General features: G+C 40.1%; 1 protein-coding gene across 5 annotated transcripts in view; it reads right to left on the bottom strand.

Moving 5' to 3' along the window:
* Window positions 1–15,030: 15,030 nt before the first annotated feature.
* Window positions 15,031–23,695, bottom strand: part of zgc:110045 (uncharacterized protein LOC664755 homolog) — a 248,865-nt gene continuing 240,200 nt past the window's right edge. For all 5 annotated transcript variants that reach the window (XM_048551606.2, XM_048551637.2, XM_048551596.2 and 2 more), the window contains one exon: window positions 15,031–21,157. In XM_048551606.2, coding sequence (XP_048407563.1) covers window positions 20,806–21,157 — 352 coding nt within the window. In that variant the 3' untranslated portion in view covers window positions 15,031–20,805. The remainder of the gene's footprint in view (window positions 21,158–23,695) is intronic.

Below are 23,695 nucleotides of genomic sequence, written 5' to 3'. Positions count from 1 at the left end.
CCGACCTTGTGCCCTGAAATTTGCTTTCCCATCTTCCTTCAGGATGCCATTCTCATGACTGCGTCAATAATTGGTATGAGTGCAAACACGCCCCAAGAAGAATGCCTTGCAGCCATTCTAACATTCTTTACATTGCACCAACATATTGTCCAGGAGTTAGACTGTTGACTCACCTTAGTAGCAGGAAAGCTGACATTTCGGGTTACGCCCAAACCATCAGCTTTTCTGCTCCTCTGATGCTGCTTGGCCTGCTGTGTTCATCCAGCTCCACACCTTGTTATCTTACATTCTCCAAAATCTGCAGTTCCTATTATCTCTGCTGAATCACCTGTCTGATCACCTTATCACTATTGCTCTTCCATTCTTCATACCACCATCCCAATGCAGCTGAGCTCTGTGTTGACTCTTGCTGAGCTCTGCCAGGAAATTCCTACCTGTCTCCAAAATGGATTATGACATAGCAAGCACATCAGTTTCAGGAGACTCCTGCATTACCCATCTGGTTTTGACTAATATGAAGATTTTCTTTTACTCTTTGAGCTACTATGACCTGATATGTGTTGTTTGAAAGGGTGGTGGGAACAGCTCTAATAGTTATTTCCGAAACAGAATTTGATATAAACTTAAAAAGGAATTTATTAGGAGTATAGGGAAAGAAACAAAGAGGTGTCTGACTAATTTGTTCACCTTTCAGGAAACCCATACAAACATGTGAGGTTGAAGGGCGTCCTTCTGTGTTCTATGAATCTATGAATGTACGATACATATTTTATTATATACCTATGTCTGATACTGCCATTTGATGCTGAATAGTTCAACTAACGGACCATTAGTGTTTCTCAATATTCCATCCACCTTTTATTTAACATACTCATGGATTACAATTGTACAGTTGAACAAAGACTGCAACAATGAAGGGGAAGTAATTTCAGGACCAAAGATAGAAAGAATGGAACCTGCTGAGGAAAAGCACAGAAGATCCATTCTGATACAAGTGGAAATGCTATGTGTGCAGCTCATTGCTCATGTATTCTAGTGTGACAGCCTCATTTGCAAGATCATTGTCCTCCTTCCTGCTAACACACATTATTATTATTATAATTAAATTTTGCATTTCAGTCAAAAAAGATGTAAGTAGCTGCTGTAGAATTGATTGAATTAAAACAATAATTGGAAAATGAAAAAAAAGTGTTGAGAGAATCAGAATTTGTGGGTCATTAGAATCCAATGTTCCATATTTCCATTGAGACTTCATTTTAAAATGTAATTGAAATGGATTTATTGAAAGGGACTAGATTTTTGTTTCTCTTTTAAAAGAAAATCACAAAAAAAATTCATAAGCAATCAAAACAGCCCAAAGCGAGACTTTCTCACTTGACAATTAAAAATAATTCAGTTGCACTATGAACACTCTCAAGAGTGATTTTAGTCAGACGTGCAAATTATTCAGAGTATCTTGAAGCATATATTCCCATAAAACATTCTTCAGCAGCTGCCCAAAAATTCGAATGAATAGTCTAATCTCTGGAGGAAGTGTCACGCAGTCACATACATAAATGTGGCAAATAAGATACTTAATCTCAGGAAACAATTCCATTGTTAAATAAAACAAAGAACTGTACATACTGGAGATCTGAAACAAGCAAACAGAAATTGCTGTAGAAAGGTCAGGCTGCATCCATGGAGAGAAAAACCATAGTTAATGTTTCGAGTCCAATGACCCTTCCTCAGAACTAGGAGTAGCAAAGGAAAGGTGATATTTATGCTGATGACTGAGAGTGGAGAGGGAGCCCAGAGAGTGTGAGAGAAGAAAAGGAAAGGATTGGCATAAAAAAAATTACTGATAATTGGCCAAGGGAGTGAAACTAGTTAGGTGATAATATGCCCTATATTTGTTAAAAATGTATTGGCTGTACTGAAAACAACCTATTTCGTGGCAGGATCAGGGGGTTATGAGGGTAGGCAACAGACAAGGAATAGGTGTTTATGCCCTGAAATTGTTAAATTCAATGTGGAGTCCAGAAGGCTGTAAGGTTCATAGTGATGGATGATATGCCTAAATGGTGGTTGCATGGAACCATTGTGGTACATTGAAATGGCAGGCAACTGGAAGATCCAGGTCATTTTATGGACAAAATATAGGTGTTCCACCAAGCAGTTATCTTGTCTACATTTTGTCTCCTCAATGTAGAGGAGACCACATTGTATTTTACAGGCCAATAGCTATGTACTTTCCTGTCTTTATTCACATCAGCTGGGATTCCATGTAGACAGTTTGCAGACCTCTGATGTCAGTAATTAATATCAGGACTTGGCTCTGGGTACCTTTGACAGAAGAAGTTGGAAGCTACACTATTGCAAACCAAAGAACAATTATTGAATACTTGCACTATTAACAGAGACAGCCTTCAGCAGGAATCCAATAGAACTTTATTCCCTTAGGTTCCATGCTCATGTGATCTCTAACAGCATCTGACATCAGTAATGATGCTCTGAAGCTATTACTATAGCAGCTATGAACACTTTACACTGCACCATAACTGCCAGCAGGATCTTGGGCATTTACCTCCATGATGTGCTGCCCATATCACACATTTGCTAGATGTGATGATGGGGGGATTCATTTTTATTACAGTATAGGGCAGAATTGCCCATGGTGCAGTGGTAGTGTCACTATCTCTCTGAGCCAGAAGGCCTGGGTTCAAAGTTCCACCTGCGGCAGAGGTGTGTGACGATAGCTCTGAACAGGTTGATTAGAAAATATCCAAGGCAGAATTGAAATGCAGCTATCACAAAGCAATGACAGTTAGGGAGAGACAAAAAAAAATCTCATCTTCCTGTGAGGTGTTCCAAAAGAACAAAACGAAAAGCATCTGTGTAATGGCAATGTTCATGAAAATTTAAACTTATTGTCTGATTCATAAGTCTAGTGCATTTAAATAGTTGCAGCTCCTCATGTTGAGATACCTCTGCTATCTTACTTCTTCATTGTGCTACATAAATGCAAATCCTTTTCTCTTTTGACTTAGTGATAATAAATGAATGACTTTCTAAATACAATAGGATTGATTTTGAGAAATACACTTACTTCAACTAATTTTATTAGAAGCTCTCCTTGCCAATGCTTCAATTATTCCCAACCATTGAAATTGCAGGAAGTACCGTAGTAGGAAATAGTCTAAGGGAAATTGAACAGAATCTCAAGTGGTGAACAGAGCTGATAACATGTTCATGTGCATTCATGTCTCTTTATTAGGTGTTTCCAAATGATTTCATCCAGCACTGTGGCCATTTACACTAATATCTTTTATCAAAAAAAGTTTATGGTATTGAATTTCATACATTATTAACCCAAATCTTCTGGTTTTGACGTATTACTAGATTATATCAATATCATTTTATTCTACAATGATAATTCGGTGTTTCTGCTTCTGCACCTTTCACTGGCAGCACATCTGTCCCAATACCAGATTTTGTTGTTCATTAACATTGTTTGCCCTTTGCATTCATTCATCTGACTGGGATGCAATCTGTGCAATTCCAGGTTCCTTTTCATTTGGCAAAACATTCCCTGTATTGGGAAGATTTCATTCTCCACTAAGAATAATTTCATTAACCTGTGGCCAACCTTTACAGATCATATTATAAATATACCATTGCAGTACGATTGTATTCTTAAAATAAATTAATGAATCATCTCCACATGCCAAAATACAAAGCAGAATTAACAAGAATGTGATAGCAGGTCACTTATTTACATTCATGGCTGGGGAAATGCAGCATGGTGTGCTAAACTTTAAAGGAAGAAGATTTTGATGTTAAAGTAACAATACACAATTCTTTAATAAAAACTGAAAGAACTGTGGATGCTGTAAATCAGGAGCAAAAACAGAAATTGCTGGAAAAGCACAGCAGGTCTGGCAGCACAGACAGAAGTTCTGCTGACCTCCTAAGCTTTTCCAGCAACTTCTGTTTTTATACACAATTCTTAGTTTGGTAAAATGCAGGGAATACTTCAAATCCATATTGTCTAGCTTGATGCTCAAAAAAGTTAAACAGTTGAAATCCACATCAGCTATTTCTCTTCATATTTTAAAATCCGTTTCTCCATGTGAAACAGTTCAAATATATTGGTGTTTCCTCATAACCTCAAGCCCGAAGCCCCATAGACACTAAGTTACCCTACAGCAATAAAACTGTGCTATTTTCTGGGTCTGTAGATTGTTAAGGTGCAGGGATGGCCTTTGGTAGGATGATGTGCTCTTCCTGTCAGATGTGGGGGATTAGGGAAAATTTCAACATTCCTAATGATTATGCCTGCAAGGATTGTTTGGTTGTGAATCCCCTCAGATTGCATGGATAGATAGGAGCAGCACTTTGAGGCAATGAAGAATTTATAGAAGCCGGGGGTGTGATGGATGGCAATTACAGGAATCCATCTACCTGACTGCGTCTGCCATTTACCGCTAGGAAAGAATAGGTAGTGTAGGTGTTTCCTATGGCCATCTCCATCTCAAACAAGTATACTGTTTTGGAAAATGAAGGGGGATGTAGCATTGGCAGCCAGGTTTCTGGTACCGAGACTGGCTGTAATGTAACAATGGCTACACCAGGTTTTAAGCAATTGATTGTGATACGGTGCTCTCTCTGTTCAGGGGAACAGACAGACATTTCTGTGGCCAAGATCAATAATATCTCAGAGAGGCTGCAGAATATTCTCAAAGGGGAGAGGGACCAGCAGGAGGTGGTTGTACACATTGGAACTAAATGACATAGGAAGAGAAAAGAATGATGTTCTGAAGCGAGAATATAAGAAATTAGGCAGGAGGTCAAAAAGTAGTTCCATGAGGATAGTAGTATCTGGATTACTCTTGGTACAATGAGCTAGTGAGAGTCGGAATAGGAGGATGGAGCAGATGAATACATAGCTGAAGATCTGGTGTGGGGAGAAGGATTCACATTTTTGGATCATTGGAATCTTTTCTGGGATAGAACTGACCTGCATAAGGACAGGTTGCGCCTGAATTGGAAGGGGACTAATATTGGTGGGGAGATTAGCTGGAGCTACTTGCCAGAAATTAAACTAATGGGTGTGGGGCTGAATGGATGGTGGGACCCGGCGAGATGGTGGGATTAGAGATCAGTCCGACACGGTTGCAACTGGGGAAAAGGAGCAAACGTTCAAAGCAGGCAAAAACAAAGCAGAGAGCAAGGCAGGGCTGGGACAAATTAAACTGTATTTATTTCAATGCAAGAGACCGAGCAGGCAAGGCAGATGAACTGAGGGCATGCTTGGGAACATGGGACTGGGTTATCAAAGTGATTACAGAAACATGGCTCAGGGACTGGCAGCTTCGAGGGGATAGATGCTACAGGAAGGAGAGAGAGAAGGGGCAAGTGAGGAGGGAGAGTGACATTTTTGATCAGGGAGAACATTACAGCTGTACTTAGGGAGGACATTCCTGGGAGAGCATTCAGAGAAGTTATTTGGGTGGAATAGAGAAATAAAAGGATGATCACCTTATTGGGATTGTACCATAGACCAATGTCCCCGGTAGTCAGCAGGATACTGAGAAGCAAATTTGTAAGGACATCTGTTATCTGTAAGAATAATAGGGTGATAATGGTAGGGGATTCTAATTTTCCAAACGTAAGCTGGGACTGACATAGTGTTAGGAGTTTAGATGAAGTAGACTTTAAGTGTGTACAATTCAGTATGCGGTTTTACCCACCAGAGAAGGAGCAAAACTTGGCCTCCTCTTGGGAAATAAAGCAGGACAGGTGACTGAAGTGTTAATGGGGAAGCACTATGGGGCTAGTGATCATAATTCTGTTAATTAGTTTTTAAGTATTGATGGAAGAGGATAGATTGGATCTAAAAGTTAAAGTTCTAATTTGGAGAAAGGTCAATTTTGATAATATTAGGCAAGATCTTTCAAATGTGGATTGGGGGCAAATGTTTGTAGGTAATGGGTCGGCTGGAAAGTGGGAAGCCTTCAAAAAAAGATAACGAGAATCCAGAGACAGTGTGTTCCTGTTAGAGTGAAGGGCAAGAGATAACGGGAACTGCAGATGCTGGAGAATCCAAGATAACAAAGTGTGGAATTGGATGAACACAGCAGGCCAAGCAGCATCTTAGGAGCACAAAAGCTGACGTTTCGGGCCTAGACCATTCATCAGAAAAGGGGGATGGGGAGAGGATTCTGAAATAAATAGAGAGGGGGGAGGCAGGCTTAAGATGGATAGAGGAGAAGCGAGGTGGAGAGGAGAGTATGGGTGGGGAGGTAGGGAGGGGATAGGTCAGTCCAGGGAGGACGGACAGGTCAAGAGGGCAGAATGAGGTTAGTAGGTAAGAAATGGAGGTGTGGCTTGTGGTGGGAGGAGGGGATAGGTGAGAGGAAGAACAGGTTAGGCAGTCAGGAATGAACTGGGCTGGTTCTGGGATGTAGTGGGGTGAGGGGAGATTTTGAAAGTGGTGAAATCCACATTGACACCATTGTTGGGGAAACCAGGCGGAGAATTGGGGACCGCTTTGCAGAACACCTACGCTCAGTTCGCAGTAAATAGCTGCACCTCCCAGTCATAGAACATAGAACACAGAACATTACAGCATAGTACAGGCCCTTCGGCCCTCGATGTTGTACCGACCTGTCATACCAATCTGAAGCCCATCTAACCTACATTTTTCCATGTACGTCTATATGCTTGTCCAATGATGACTTAAATGTACTTAAAGTTGGTGAATCTACAACCGTTGCAGGCAAAGCATTCCATTCCCTTATCACTCTCTGAGAAAAGAAAATACCTCTGACATCTGTCCTATATCTTTCACCCCTCAATTTAAAGCTATGCCCCCTTGTGCTCGCCATCACGATCCTAGGAAAAAGGCTCTCCCTATCCACCCTATCTAACCCTCTGATTATTTTATATGTCTCAATTAAGTCACCTCTCAACCTTCTTCTCTCTAACGAAAACAGCCTCAAGTCCCTCAGCCTTTCCTCGTAAGACCTTCCCTCCATACCAGGCAACATTCTAGTAAATCTCCTCTGCACCCTTTCCAAAGCATCCACATCCTTCTTATAATGCGGTGACCAGAACTGTACGCAATACGCCAAGTGCGGCCGCACTAGAGTTTTGTACAGCTGCAGCATAATGAACCATTTCAACTCCCCCTCCCATTCCTTGGATGACATGTCCATCCTGGGCCTCCTGCAGTGCCATAATGATGCCACATGTAGATTGCAGGAACAGCAACTCATATTCCACCTGGGAACCCTGCAGCCCCATGGTATCAATGTGGATTTCACCAGCTTCAAAATCTCCCCTCCCCCACTGCATCCCAAAACCAGCCCAGCCCGTCCCCGCCTGCCTAACCTGTCCTTCCTCTCACCTATCCCCTCCTCCCACCTCAAGCCGCACCTCCATTTCCTACCAACTGACCTCATCCCGCCTCCTTGACCTGTCCGTCCTCCCTGGGCTGACCTATCCCCTCCCTACCTTCCATCCATACTCTCCTCTCCACCTATCTTCTCCTCTATCCATTTTATGTCCGCCTCCCCTTCTCTCCCTATTTATTTCAGAATCCTCTCCCCATCCCCCTTTCTGATGAAGGGTCTAGGTCCGAAATGTCAGCTTTTGTGCTTCTAAGATGCTGCTTGGCCTGCTGTGTTCATCCAGCTCCATACTTTGTTATCTAGGGTGAAGGGCAATGTTGGTATATGTGAGGAATGCTGGATGATTAGAGAAATTGAGGTTTTCATCAAGGTAAAGAAGGAAGCATATGACAGGCCCAGACAGTAGGGATCAAGTGAATTCCTAGAAGGGTACAAAGGCAGAAAAAGTATGCCTAAGAGGGAAATCAGAAGGTCAAAAAGGGAAAATGAGATAGCTTTAGAAAATAGGGTTAAGGAAATCCAAGGCAATTCTAAAAATACATCAAGAAGAAAAAAATGTAACAATAGAGAGAATAGGGCCCTTTAAAGATGAGCAGGCCACCAAAGTGTGGAACTGCAGGAGATACTAAGTATTTTACATCAGTGTTTATGCAGAGAAGGATATGGAAGCTGGTGAATTTGGGGAAATAAATAATGACATCTTGAAAAATATCTGTATGACCCGATCAGGTGTACCTTAAAACTTTGCTGGACCCCTCGCTGAGATAATTGTATCATTGATAGCCACAGTTGAGGTGTCTGAAGACTGGAGGTTGGCTAATGTGGTGCCACTATTTTAGAAAGGTGCTAAGGAAAAGCCAGAGATCGATAGACCAGTAAGCCTGACATCAGTAGTGGACAAGTTGTTGAAGGGGATCTTGAGGGACAGGATTTACATGTATTTGGAAAAGCAAGGACTGATTTGAGATAGTCAACGTGGACTAGCGAAATAGCCTGCAAAATTGTGCCTCACTAATTTGAATGAGTTTTTTGAAGTAGTAATGAAGATGAGCTCAGAAAAGATTTACAAGGATGTTATTGGGGTTGGAGGGTTTTAGCCACAGGGAGAGGCTGAATAGGCTGGGGCTATTTTCCTTGGAGGGTCAACACTGAGGATTGACCTTACAGAAGTTTATAAAATCATGGGGGGCATGGATAGGGTGAATAGCCAAGGTATTTTCCCCAGGGGAGTCCAAAACAATAGGGCATTGATTTAAGGTGAGAGGGAAAATATTTAGAAGGGACCTGAGGGGCAACATTTTCCACACAGAGGGTGTGCATGTATGGAAAGAGTTGCCACAGTAGTGGAGGCTATTACAATTACAACATTTAAAAGGCATCTGGACGGGTACACAAATATGAAGGATTTGGGCCAAATGCTGGCTAATTGGACTAGATTAATTTAGGATATCAGGTCAGCTTGAATGAGTTGCACTGAAGGGACTATTTCCATGCTGTACATTTATGACTCGGTCAGCACTCTAGTAAAACATGTAAATTTCAAGATCCCCAGCTGGCATTTAAACTCACACAAGTATATCACAGGCTACAGAATCAACAAACCATTCCTCAGGTGTGCAAGGATGCCCTGCTTGTTTACTTGTACAACAGGAAAAAGGACAAATTTCTGTTTCGAAAAAGTAGCAGAATCTCACTGCTTGTGTGATAGCCACTAAGATTGCCCTAAGTCCTATTCAGTGGACCAATGAAACAAACAGCAGTGCATTTGGAGCCAGAAAGTCAAGGTGGATTCGGAAAAGACAGAAGCACTTGTATTATGATCTTCACCCTTCAGCAAATGTAAGAAAAATGTCACAAACAACAATGTATTACACCTTTGTTGACCTGATAACGGTTTTTGATGTTGCAAATTGAGAGGGTTTGTGGAAAAAGCCTTAATCAAATTTGAATGTCCTGATTGTGGCAATAAATTTCTACAGCAGTTTCACAACAGGATGATGGCCAAAGCCACCTGCCGTGAATGCACTGACACTTTTCAAGTAGCCTGACAATGTGGAGCATCATTGGTCCTGTCACCTTTGCTATATTCTTTACTATCAGGCTTTTGGGGCATTTGATGGACTATACGTCAAATTTACAAAAAAAAATGCTGCTTACAAAACTGTGAGCTACCTTCCATTATGCCTAAGAGGCATCAATTCCCTTCTCTGGACATATTAAATAGTTCTGCAAGAGATGCAGACCAAAATGGAAGATGAAGTGTACAACACTGAGGTGCTTCAAATAGCATAAAAGTCTCCAATTCAAGCACTCATCAATAGTGTTCAGCTTGGATGGAGTGGACATATAATATGTATGAATAAATGATAAAATTTCTGACATGGTCATGTATTAACAGCTTAATCTTTGATACCCACTAGCAATGTGGGTTGAGGTCAAGGTTCATGGATTCCTTGAAGCTGAATCTTAAGAAATGTAGCATTTCCACAACAGATTGAGAGAAGGAAATGCATAATAAAGAACTACTCAGAGAGTGGGGTCAAGTACCGTTAACTTCAGACTGCAAAGGATATAGGCAGCCAAGGACAACTAGTAAGACAGAAAGACACAGGCAGTCCCACTGAAATCAGATAACTCATTCTTCCCTGGGTTTGGTCTGTTCCTCTGGATTTTTAAACTTCTTGAATATGCTGATGCTTTAAGAATTTCTCCTTTTTTTGCTGATTGTCTGAAAATTAAAATGATAGGCCATTTTAAAGTAGCCTATTTCTTCACAGTTGTGGCACTTTGCTCCCCCTTCTGGAAATGATTGTCATTTACATGTTTTGTTCCTGCCACACTACTGATATTTTAAAATTGCAGTTGGCAATTTGGTGAACCAGTGCTTTCGCACACTTTTTCTGCGGTGGTTTACCGAGTGAACTGTTTAACTCGATTGCTACATGAGTCTTCACTTTCCCGGTGAATGAATACCTGAGTTTGTTTTCTAAATTCTGTTTGTCACGTGATTCAAACCACTTCCTTCAGAGTTATATCTTCCCTCACCTGCAAATGGTCTCATAATGGACGCGACCTACACCTCCGCCATTGATCCAGTCATGAACCAACTCTGCCTTTTACGAGTTCTCTACTATCTGATAGAGATAATTAAAAAATTCATCCATGCTTTCTTCAGGATTTTCTTTTTGCCTATTAAACTTAGCCCATACAGTAATTAAATCTAACACATGTTGAAATCAGTTGAGTATCTGTAACACTTCTTGACGCAAAACGACAGCCTCACCAATGCCCCGTCTTGCTATTATGTAACTCAGTCCTTCTGGCCATTCCAATGCAAGCCTGAATCAGTTCCATACCAAATGAACTTCTAGTTTTCTCATTCCTGGGCTTGGTATTGAGATGTTAATGGGTTATCATCCCATTCATTTTTATGCTCCTTATCTCCTCATACAGGGGTATGTGAACACTGCCTCAAATTCCTGCCCCAAATAGGACTGGGTGTGAAACATATGTAGGGATGTGAAACATTTGCAAAAACAAAGTGGCATTAAGCTCTGTAATCTTTATGGCTGTACCCTGACACTGCTGCCCACCCCTGTTTCTGCTGAAATGGCCAATTCAGTGATCTTTGATTAAGCCAGGCAGTTGTCACCACTTGAAATCACATCCTGTTGTTATCATACACTTCATGACGATCAAAGCTGTATCCTGTTCTCAGATGTAGTAATTGTTTTATGTATCTGCCAATTCCAAGGTATAAAAGCAGGGACTGGCCCTCGCTCGGGGACAGTCGCTCATGATACTCAGCACTCTGTGCCGGGTTGTGTACAGCGATCCTCCGCAGCTTGTACTTGCTTAATAATAAGGGATTGTGTTTTTGTAACCAGGTCAGTGTCGTGCTCTTGCATCAAGTCTGTGAGTGTCTCTGAAAAACGAACCTAACAGTATGGGCCCTTGTTTGCTGAGAATCCTTTTGAAAATGGTAGATATGTTCCCGTGTTTCTTCTGAGAGGTTCCAGTGTTTGCCAAGCAGTTTGCAACATTTCGTCTTTGCTCACTGTTTTCCTGTCTCTGTGCCCATCAGCTCACTTCTGCTGCTCTTGTAATATTCCTGACATCTTGGCAAGCTTTCAAAAGTTCTGTTTTTCATTACCACCTAAATTTCAAGATTCTCTTCTGCTGTTGGCTTAGTCAATTCCTTTTGCCTTTACCTCTGCTGTGCTTTGTTGTGCATCCTAGATGTTTAGATTAGATTAGATTAGATTAGAGTCCCTATAATGTGGGAATGGACCCTTTGGCCCAACAAGTCCACACTGCCCCTTGAATCATCCCTCCCAGATCCATCCTCCTATAACCCGCACACCCCTGAACACTATGGGCAATTTAGCATGGCTGATCCACCTAGCCTGCACATCTTTGGACAGTGGGAGGAAACTGGAGCACCCGGAGGAAACCCACGCAGACACAGGGAGAATGTGCAAACTCCACACAGACAGTTGCCTGAGGTTGGAATTGAACCCCGGTCCCTGGTGTTGTGAGGCTGCAGTGCTAACCACTGTGCCACCGTGCCACTACTTTTATTCCCCCATTACACCCATATCAATCTTACAGCCACCCATTGAGGTTAGTCTCAAGATTGTATGGTCTTTTTTGCAAGAAAACTGTTCACAGCTAGATCTTTACATACATTGTCTTCATAGGAGGTTCAGGCATGTGCTCCCTTCCAGATCTTTCTACCTACTCATTGGCTCTGACATCATTGTTAGTTCATCAGTTGCACGTGTCTGATATTAACTCGTTACTCTACATTGTCACACCCCTGTCCCCCAACTATTCAGGCATGTGCCAGAAAAAAAATCACAGGACACACAAATTGAGAACAAGAGTAGGCAATTTGAACCCTGAATCCCCTGATATGATTGGAACTTCCTAATCACTTGCTGAACCAGGGTACTTTTTTATAATTTATACCAGGGCAGCCACAGCCCTTTGTATTCTATTGTTATGCAACCTCTCATCATTTTAATGCTATGCTACTTTTCTCTCTGTCCTGCCAAAACAGGCAAGTTCACACTTTTCCAAATGTTACTCAATCTGCCAAATTTATACCTACTTGTTTAATCGATCCATACCCTTTTGCATAATTCTTATATTTTCTTCATAGCACACTGCCCTACATATGTTTGTGTCGTCAGAAAATTTAGCAATTATACATTTTGTCCCTTCAGTCAAGTTATTGGTATGGATTATGAGTAATTTATTCCAGTGTTATTCATTCACCCTTATTCTCTGCTTCCTGTTAGCTAACCAATCCTCTATCCATGCTCCATCCACACCACAAGCTCATACTTTGTGTAGTGACCTCTGCTGTAGCATCTTCTGTAAAATACCTCTGGGAAATTCAGACCATAGACTCAAGGTACGGGCTCAACCATTCAAAACAGACATAAGAAATTTCTTGACTTGCGGGGTTTTGAATCTTTGGAATTCATCATCCCAGAGGGACAGTGGATGCATAGGAGTTGACAACATTCAATGTTGAGATACTTAGAATTTTGGAATCAATGAAATCAAGGGATTCAGAAACCAGTCAGGAAATGCAATTGACCTTAAAGATCAACCATAGTCTCACCAATTGGCAAAGCAGGCTTAAAACATAGAAACATAGAAGATAGGAGCAAGAGGAGGCCATTCAGCCCTTTGATCCTGCTTTGCCACTCTTCACGATCATGGATGATCATCCAACTCAATAGCCTAATCCTACATTTTTCCCATAACCTTTGATCCCATTCACCCCAAGTGCTATATCTAGTTGCCTTTTGAATACATTCAATCTTTTGGCATCAACTGCTTCCTGTGGTAATGAATTCCACAGGCCCACCACTCTTTGGGTGTAGAAATGTCTCCTCATCTCCGTCTTAAATCATCTATTCCGAATCATCATACTGTGACCCCTGGTTCTGGGCACACCTATTAGTGGGAACATCCTCCCTGTATCTACCTGTGTAACCCTGTTGGAATTTTAAAAGTGTCAATGAGATCCTCCTTATTCATCTGAACTCTAGTGAAAACAATCATAATCTAGTCAACTTCTCCTCATATGTTAGACCCGCCATCCCTGGAATCAGCCTGGTAAACCTTCGCTGCACTCCCTCGAGAGCAGGAGCATCTTTCCTCAGAAAAGGAGACAAAAACAATACATAATATTCCAACATTTGTATATGACAAAAAATGTGAGAGAGTTCTAAACAATAAGAAGAACAATGTAGAATTATGGAGGACATTGATTCATTGGTGGAGTGGGCCAATAGGTAACAGGGGAAGTTCAATGTGGGCAAATGTGATATGATACACTTTGATACAAAGAAGAGGGAGAGAAAGTATAGACTAAAGAGTATGATTTTAAAAGGTGTGCAGGAGCAGACACCTGGGTGTATGTGTACACAAGTCATTAAAGGCAACAGGATAGGTAGAGAAAGCTGTTAATAGACCATGAAGTATTTTAGTCTTCATAAATAGGGGCATAGAGCAGGAGAGCAGGAAGATTATGTTGAACTTCTATAAGACAATGGTTACACCTCAGCTGAAATAATGTGTACAGTTCTGAGTGCTACATTGAAGGAAGGATGTGTATGCACTGGAAATAGTACAGAAGAGGTTTGTGAGGTTTTAGGGACAAGACACTTAAGACATGAGAAAATATTGGAGAACTCAGACATATTGTGATTTAAAGCACAGAAGGAGACCCTTTGGCCCATCATGTCTACATTGGTCAACAAAGATCTGATGATACTAATCCCTGTTCCAGATTTTGTTCCATAACCCTGGAGGCTGTGACAATACAAATCAAGATCTAAATATTGCTTTAATATTATGACAGTTTATGAATAAGCCACCTTTTCAGGCAGTCAGCTCCAAGATTCCCACCACTATTCATCTGAAAAAAATTCTTCTTAACTCCCCTCTTAGCCTTTTATGTTTTAAATTAAATCTACGGCCCTTGACATTGACACCTAGTTCCTGACCGTGATTAGACGATTTCATTTCTTCCTCAGAGGGAATGTAAGGGATGGTTTAACATATCATTCATTATGTGGAAGAATATTACATAAGAAAAAGAGTCAAACAAGCATTTAAAACAAGGACTAAATATATAATGAAGATTTCAATACAGGCTTTAGGGATTTCTAAACCACATAGCAACTCAATGAAAACTTTCGCATGTTAGTAAATTTTAAATGCTAGTCATTAAGGATGAAGGTGACCTTGAGTCATTTTAATGATTAAGTTTTTACACAGTTATGTAAATATTGAATAAACAAACCTTTGAGACTAGTATTTTTGAAAAGTCCTGTGTGGCGTCATTTTGACCATGTACTAGATATAATTTTCACAAGTATTCAAATCAAACACATAAGAACGTTTTAAATATGCAATTTAATGATGTGGCTAGTAGAGTTCAGGTTTTCTTAGGTTCTCTGCTGTTTGGAAAAAGCTTATAATGTTGGATTTTCTTAAATATCTGAAGCAGAAGTAAAAGAATTGGAATCTACCAGATTATGCTTTGTTGTGAGTGTAGATATAAAGTTGAACACCAGAATTTTTAAAAGATATTTAATTATTAATGTGAGCCGCAAAATGTGTAGAATCATAAAAATGATGTAGTAACATACAAGTTAGATTATTTAACCATTAAGATAGCAAAAACATTTATTTCTTAATATTCTTAATTCTCAACTGAGTTAGAAATGTTAAGAAATTTCTCTTAGCCTATACATTACAGTTCACAGAAATCATGTTCCAGAAAAAAATGGTTCTGTGTTGTGATTAATGCGGTTTGTAAGATGAACATATTATTGAGCTCCCAGGCCAAAAACGTCTGAAGTCAGCCTAAAATGGATGAATAAAATCAAGACAAAAGATAAACAAAATACTTCTCAACCATGAAATTTCATTGGGACACAGCAAACAAGGTACATTATTCATTGGTAAAGCCTGACAGTGTTTTCAACAGTAAAATCAATAGGTACAGAATTCTGGAATAAACATCAAATTAATTCTCAAGTCAGTAAGTTGTTAAATAGCTGGGATACTTGGACATTGTTTCTAAATATTTTCATTATATACAAACAAACAAAAAGATTAAAGAATAACCAACATTAAAAGCAGCAGTTCTACCACAAAAGTACATATTAGTGTAACTTTGCTGAAATAGTGACAAGCTCCAGAATACAACAATAACATTTATTGTAATATTTAGAAGGTGCATAGTTCTATACAACACAATACTAGGGCTGGTTTTGAAATATCATTCTGCACAGATTATATTTTGTTCTTTTACAAATATACCTGATACAATTAAGGATTTGTACATTTATCTGAAGAATGAAGATGAATGAACACAGCTTGTTGATGACCTTTTTGAAATCAGAAAGTGACTGAAACAATGTTACTTTGTCAGAGATGCAAAACTAAACTTAACAGTGGATGAATAGACAAAACAGGAAATGTGATATAAACTAGCTCCAACAGATAAAGACAAAATTTTTTTGAGATGTTTAACTCACTGATGAATTCACTGACATTATTTTCCAATGTTAAAATTTGTATTTTAAGCACCATAACAATCATAATGTGAATGATGCTTCCATTGAGAATAACTTATAAAAAATGTTCAATATTATCAGTAAATAGTTAACACTTCCTGTGAACAAAAACTTTTCTTTCTGCAACCTTCTCCCCTTTTATTCTCTAATGAAGGTGCTAGTTCGTTGGACACAGTTCTATGGTGCTGGTTGCTTTCAGGAAGAAAAATAGCAATTATTACTAAGTTAGCTTGGATAGTGACGGTCAAGACTATTCAGTTAGAAGGTATTACAGCTGGGCCTAAATGCTGTCTTCATCTTGGTTCTTGTATGCATTCACTTTAAGTACAAGTCGCTGGATAGAAAATAGAAGCAACAACTTCTCAGCAGCTTTTCACATTGATGACTCAACTACTGAAGTTGCTAGATGCTAGAATATGGTTAATTCAGTAATGATCAGGGATCATTCTGGATCTGAATAGCTAAATTATTCATTTGATAACACTCTCCTTAGCTAGAGAGATATTTTGAATGTGATGTTCATAAGATAGGTCAAATTTCTGCTAGGCTATCACATATGCATGCCATATATAATAGGATTAACCAAATTTATTGATTTCTAATTTCCCTCAATCCAGCTTTAACCTTGTCGAATTCCTCACATGTAAGTATACTGACTTATTAAAATTCAAATGCATAAATGCAAAGCTCTTCTGCTAACATAGTGCTTTCTCCACCATAGCAACATTTTAATCTGTAGTTTATTTGCTTATAACCTGCTTCCTACTGACAAATTAACTCAACTAACAGACGCCCAAATTTAAAATTTTCAATCCTCTTCACAAATACCAGTTTACAAGTGATAGTCATTGCAGTTCGGTAGCATCGTAGCATTCATTACTACATGAACTGTTGGTCATTAAAAACAAGCTAAATTAAAATTTAAATAGAAACAGAAACTGGTTGAAATACTCAGCAGGTCTGGCAGCATCTATACAGAGAAACAGGTTTAACATTCCAGGTTGTGACTTTTCTTTAGGTAAGAGTAAATTATCAACCTGAAATTCTAACTCTGTTTCTATCCATTTGTACTAGCTGTCCCAGCTCTCTCTAGTGCACTGTCAAATAGCTATTCTTTAAACTTAGGAAAAGGCCAGTTCCTGGTGGAGAACACTGAGAAATACAAGAGAAGATAGAAGATGGAATGTTCCCCTGTTCCCACTGCCATGATACTTTAGGAAAACCTTGTCATCTAGAAGTCAATTGAGTCACCTACGTAGTCAATAAAGGCCTCTTCCATTGCTATGGAGCTCCCTGCCATATCAACAGACTACCTGTGGAGGAGCTACCGGGCACTAGTAGCTGCTCCAGCAGTAGAAGTGCTGCCTGACCTTGGCAACTCTCACTGCTTCTTACGTGGCCCCCATGTCCTGAGAACCTTCTTACCTACTTGTGACAAAGGTGCGTTTCCATAGATTAGATTCCCTACAGTATGGTACAGGCCTTTCGGCCCAACGAGTCCACACCGCCCCTTGAAGCATCCCACCCAAACCCATCCCCATCCCTCTATAACCCACACACCCCTGAACACTATGGGCAATTTAGCATGGCCAATCCACCTAGCCTGCACATCTTTGGACTGTGGGAGGAAAGCGGAGCACCCGGACGAAACCCACACAGACACGGGGAGAATGTGCAAACTCCACACAGATAGTCATCCGAGGCTGAATTGAACCTGGGCCCCTGGCGCTGTGAGGCTGCAGTGCTAACCACTGAGCCACTGTGCCGCCCATTAGCTTCCTTGTCTTCCAGACATAATCCCAACAGTGGTTATTTCTCACAGTGGTGCGACTGAGCTACAATGAGGGCTTCTGAAGGCAGGCAATCATGCTTTAAAGGGAGAGTTGGCCCTGTTGACAACCAATCTGACTGTGATTAAATATTGGATTAAGCAACGGTCCCATAAGTCACTGACTCAGGATTACCCCTGGCATTCCAGCCCATCATCAGCATCCCTGTCTCTACAAGAAAATTCAATTCCTAAAATGTAAAAGTTGACAGGCAATTTGAGAAAAACCACTTAGAGCCTTGTAGTCCAGGTCAATCCTGTACTTACTGAACTTCATTATGTGTTGGTATTATGCTGGAAGCCAAATGGAGAGGACTCACTAATATTCATTCCTGAAATCAGAGGCACTGAGGTAGTGAAAAACTCCAGGTGGGATTTAGTTTACGTGATGACACTTCCCCACTGGTTGGACAATTGGTAGGAACCCTGTGTTCCCTGTGGCAACACCAAACACTATTTATGAGCAAATATATACTTACCTGGCCAGTGTTGGTCTGCTCCTGTGAAGAGGTACAAGGCAGGTGGAAATTCTGCTCCGAAGAGCTGCCAGCCAATTTTGAAAATGCTTTGTGTCTTTTTTCATTCATGAGATGAAGATTTAATCTAGCCAGATCAACACTTAATGCCTATCCTTAATTGAAGGTTGTAGCTCATTGTCTTATTAAACTATTGCAGGCCTTGGGGCGTAGGCACCCCCAAAATGATGTTAGGAAGGGAGTTCTAGGATTTTGAGACAGGAAAAGGGAAGGAATAGAGGCTTGGGGGGTCTTGGAGGGGAATTTAGAGGTGATGGTGTTCCCATGCATCTGCTCTCCTTGTCCTTCTAAGCGGTAGAAGGTTTGGGTTTTCAAGGTGCTGTTAAAGGAGCCTGAGTTACTGCAATGCATCCAGAGATGTTATATACTGTTATCAGTGGTGAAGGAAATAAATGTTAAAGGTAGTGGATGAGGTGCCAAGCAAGCAGGCTGCTTTGTCTAAATGGCGTCATGCTTTTTGAGTGTTGCTGGAGCTGCACTTACCCTGGCAAGTGGAGAGTATTCCATCACACTCCTGATGTGTGTCTTGTAGATGGTCAACAGGCATTGGTAGACAGACGTTGAGTTATTTGCTGCACAATTGCGAGCCCTGACCTGTTTTTGTTGCCATGGTATTTATATGGCTAATCCAGTTCAGTTTCTGGTCAAGGGTAATGCCCAGGGTAATGACATTGGAGGATTCAGCAAGGCTGATATCATTGAACATCAAGGGCTGACGATTAGATTATCTATCATTGGAGATAGTCATTGTTTATTGTTTGTGTATCACAAGTGTTATTTGCCATCCATCAACTGAAGCCTGAATATTGTCTATCTAGGTCTTGCTTCATGTTGACACAGACTGCTTCAATATCGGATGGATCATGAATAGTGCTAAACATCGTGCAAACATCAGCAAATATCCTCACTTCTGACCTCATGTTGGAGAAAAGGTCATTTACAACACAGTTGAAGATAGTTAGACCTAATACATTAAGCTGAGAGACTCCTGCTATAAACTCATTGAACTGAAATGACTGACCTTCTACAACCAGCACCATATTACTTTGTGAAAAGTACGGCTCCAAACAGCACAGAGATTTTCCATCAATTTCCATTGACTCTAGTTCTGCTAGGGCTCCTGGATGCCACACTAGGTCAAAAGCTGCTTTAATGTCAAGGGTTAAAATTGATTCAGAGATAGTAGGAACTGCAGATGCTGGAGAACCTGAGAGAACAAAGTGTAGAGGTTGATGAACACAGCACGTCAAGCAGCTTCTGAAGAAGGGTCCAAGCCTGAAACATCAGCCTTCCTGCTCCTCTGATGCTGCTTGGCCTGCTGTGTTCATCCACCTCTACACTTTGTTATCTCTTAATTTCAAGGGTAGTCATTTTATTCTCACCTCTAGAGTTAATTTGTTTTATCAATGTTTGGACCAAGAACCTGAAATGAGGTCAGGAGCTATCTGGTTCTGCCGGAACCCAAATTACTCAGTGAGGAGGCTTTCCTTTGCAAGTGCCATTGATTGACAATGACCCCTCCTATCATTTTGCTGATGATGGAGTGTAGACTGATAGGGCAGTACTTAAATAGATTGGATTTGTCTTGTTTCATCTGGACAGAATATAACTGGGCAATTTCCCACATTGTCATTGTTGCACAGGGACAGCTTGGCTAGAGTCACCAAGTTCTCGTGCACACATCTTCAATACTGGTTGGAGATCATAGGCCAATCAGAGGTAGCAACTCTACATTGGCAGTAGGACCACAGGGAGCAGTGGGTGTGGCTAGTAATACTCCAAGACCTTCATCAGAGACCATCTCTTGATCCCTGGAGACAGGTGAGTCGCGTAGATTCATGAGGAAGGATTGTTGATGAGGTGGAGGGGAGAGTGGTTGGAAGCAGGACAGAGGGATAGTTCTCATATTAATTGCCTGATTGATGTTTAATGTCACTTGGGCTCTGAGCAATGATTGCAGTAGGACAGTTGCTGATTACCAGTAGTAGTATGGGACCATTACCACTATTATTATATTCCACTCTACAGATTGCTGTCTGACAGCAGAGATAAAAATTTACCTCACTATGTTTATAGTTCTCTTTCAATTTTCCTAGAACTTGATCTAATATTTCTCTCATCTGGAAGAAAATTGTGATAATTTCCCTACTGTGAAATAGCTCTTACTTGTTTGTTTTTGCATGACATCAGTTAGAGAAACAGTGTGTCTCATCTTTTTCAAGTAAAATTCTTTACTATTTTGTCTCAGACAGTGGGAAATATTTTATTATGTGGTGTGTCAATTAGCTGTTGGAACTAATGGCATTGTATTGTTAATAGTAATGGAAGGTGGAAGACAATTTTGGAACTCAACTGTTCGAAATGATGAATGTTTAAAATGTAAGCTTGATATTTATTAGCCATTGATATGGTAGAGAGTGGAAAACCGCCTTTACATTACTTCAATATGGAGCAAATTTCTGCCGATCAGATTTCTTAACTCCACTTGTCGAGGGAATTTTGGGAGTATAAGCAGATAAACTCCCAGGGGCTCCCCGAGCAGCAGTGGCATTAAGTGCCAGGAGTGGGACTGTTTTCATGCCAAGCAGACTGGAAACAGGAACAGCATAGTGGGGTGTTGGTAAAGGAGAAGGGGTATTCACATTAACCATGGAGGCAGCTGCTGCTGCTGCCGCTAAAACAGCCACAGAGGTGGGGGTTGAGGTAGGGGTGGCAGACTGAGAGAGGTTCACGTTCAGGTCAACAGGGTTCATGACGGAAGCAGTCTGGGTGCTGACTTTAGCCATCTCTAAGCTGCAAACGAAGAGAGGAACAGGAACAAACAGGTGGGTAGGTCAAGCCAGGATGAGGGAGAGAGGAAGGATAGGACCACACACAGAGGTTGGGATTAGATTGGTAAACAAATAGAAAGGGCAATGGGGAGGTAGGAAAGGAGAAATTAGGATCAAGGGGGGAACATGTTATGTGTTAAAGAAGAGAAATAACAAAAGGGTATTTCATGATTTTGATGACGAAACATTACTGAGACTTCAAAAGTCTTTTCAAATTAAAAATTTGGTATTATGACTGAAATTAATCTGAAGAAATGTACATAATGACTAATGATGGAAAAGCAAACTTAAAGGCCAAGAATTTCAAATTGCATTACTATAAGTACTCTTGTTTAAGACGTCTTATTTAATTTGAAGAATAGCTAGATGGTAAATTCAAGGAGTCAGAAAATTTGAAGACTGGTTTGCTGAATTGTAATCAAAATTAAACCACATTATTTATTAAATGCTGCAGAGTTTCCATTTCCGGCTTCAGTACAATACAAATACAGCTGTTTTGCAATATTGTTGAAAAATAGATTTTTAAATCTGATACTAATTGAAATATAAGAATTAAAATTTATCCAGAAGTGTGCAGCCATGCTTTATAAACCAAACTTATACAAGGGCACTCATCCCATATGCAAAGATATACTAACAGATTACTGGAATATAAAGGGTAAATTAAAACAACATTTTCTCACATTTCCTATTGATGTAGCATATATAAATTTATAATATATTGTGCACTATTAGATATAAGCAAAAGGGCAAAATATCAGTTGACTTAATTGTAGATATGAAAAGTTATAAAATTATCATAGAATATGATAATAACATGCTCAGTGATAGTCAGACACAACCAATACAATACAATTTTAACAAGCAACAAAAACTTCTTTTTAACTTTACAGTACATATTAGTGCTGGAACTATGACTTAATAATACCATTTTAAAATCATTTAGAATAGACATCATACCAAATTAATATTTTTATACACATCTTATACTGGCTATTGAATATTACATTTTTACGTTTTCTCAATGCGGTTTAGGAATAGTAACAATATACAGTCAGACCCCGTCATTACAAACCCACGGGGAATGGTCAAGTAGATCTCCTCATTGGGACTTCATTCTATCGAGGGTTGAGCTGACTTTATTCCTTTACCACAGACACAGCTGCTGCACTGGGTTTTCCAACTGTCGCACATGGGCTGGAACCATGCCTGATGATGTCATTGTGCACTTCCTGTGAGTGTCAAAACAATGACTGCTGACCAGCTCATAATAATGGGATAAAAACCATTGGAAATGTGGGAGTTGAGCTGTAAATCATTGAGAAACAGTTCCTGGTTTGCTTGATTTTAACAGGGGTTGAACACTAAATGCTGTAACAAAAAGGAAATTGTTCTAATGGAAGGTTTGTAATAACCAAGTTCACTATAAAGAGGTTTGACTGTATGATTTCTATTCTAAACTTAAAGAAATATTATTAATCTTAAAATATCAATCAATATTTAACTAGTAATTACTTATTTTTAAGCCAATACTTTTCTCAAAGATTGGGACCACATCCTGCTAAATAACTTTTACTTACAAAAGAAAGACGAATATATTTTGGAAAAGGAAACATAAGGATTATTAATTGTTGGAGGAGATGATAAGGACTGCAGATGCTGGAAGCCAGAGTCTACAGGTGTGAGGCTGGAAAAGTACAGCAGGTCAGACAGCATCGAAGGAGCAGGAAAGTCAATGTTTTAGGCCGAAACCCTTCATCAGGAATAGTTGTACAAATTCAATTTTGAGGAGGCTAGAACCGAAGAGCAGAGATGTCGGAATAAATGTTTGTCTTCTAGTAGAGGTAAGAATAGGCATGGGAAATCTGAGACCATTGAGATTTTGCAGGAAAAATGTGCATCCTCTTCCTTTTTGACCTCCTACTATTCTCAGATGGCTCTTTGATATGTCATAAAGACCCTGGATTGTGGCTCCATATCAGTTGAAGTTGACATTGCATTAAAAATGTGTAACACATTCATTTCTCTCAAAAGGCACTGTTCATTCGTTTTGTGGGCATTAAGAAAACTGAGTCAGGAAGATTTTTAGACTGATGTATGCTGACATTGTTGGAGGGTTTTCTTCATACTTTTAAAACTCTTAACACTTGTCTGGCAACCAAAGAATTCTCTGTTAGGGAGGGTGGCCCGCAAGGTGAGTGTCAGAAGTATACACTCCAAACAGTGTTAGAGGTCACTGTGGCACTGATTTTAATTTTTGTTTGTTTGCTGGGTAGTCATTTAAAGGTCCAACAGGCAATCTGATACATCACAGGCAAAAGCATACACATAGCTTTTTCATCAAGATGCACAGTTTATATTTTTTGAGATAGATGCTGCAAAGACACAGGAAGTGACTGGTTTTGTTTCAGTTGCTAGCTTCCTCAGGTACAAGGAATGGTGGTCTGCCCATGTGGAAATAAGGACTTCCACCCAAACTGCAAAGCAATACATTAAAGTA

This window comes from Stegostoma tigrinum, chromosome 2 (assembly GCF_030684315.1).
Source record: "Stegostoma tigrinum isolate sSteTig4 chromosome 2, sSteTig4.hap1, whole genome shotgun sequence".
NCBI classification, from domain to species: Eukaryota; Metazoa; Chordata; class Chondrichthyes; order Orectolobiformes; family Stegostomatidae; genus Stegostoma; species Stegostoma tigrinum.
The sequence above is the reverse complement of the archived record's forward strand: the minus strand, read 5'-3'. Positions and strand labels throughout refer to the sequence as shown.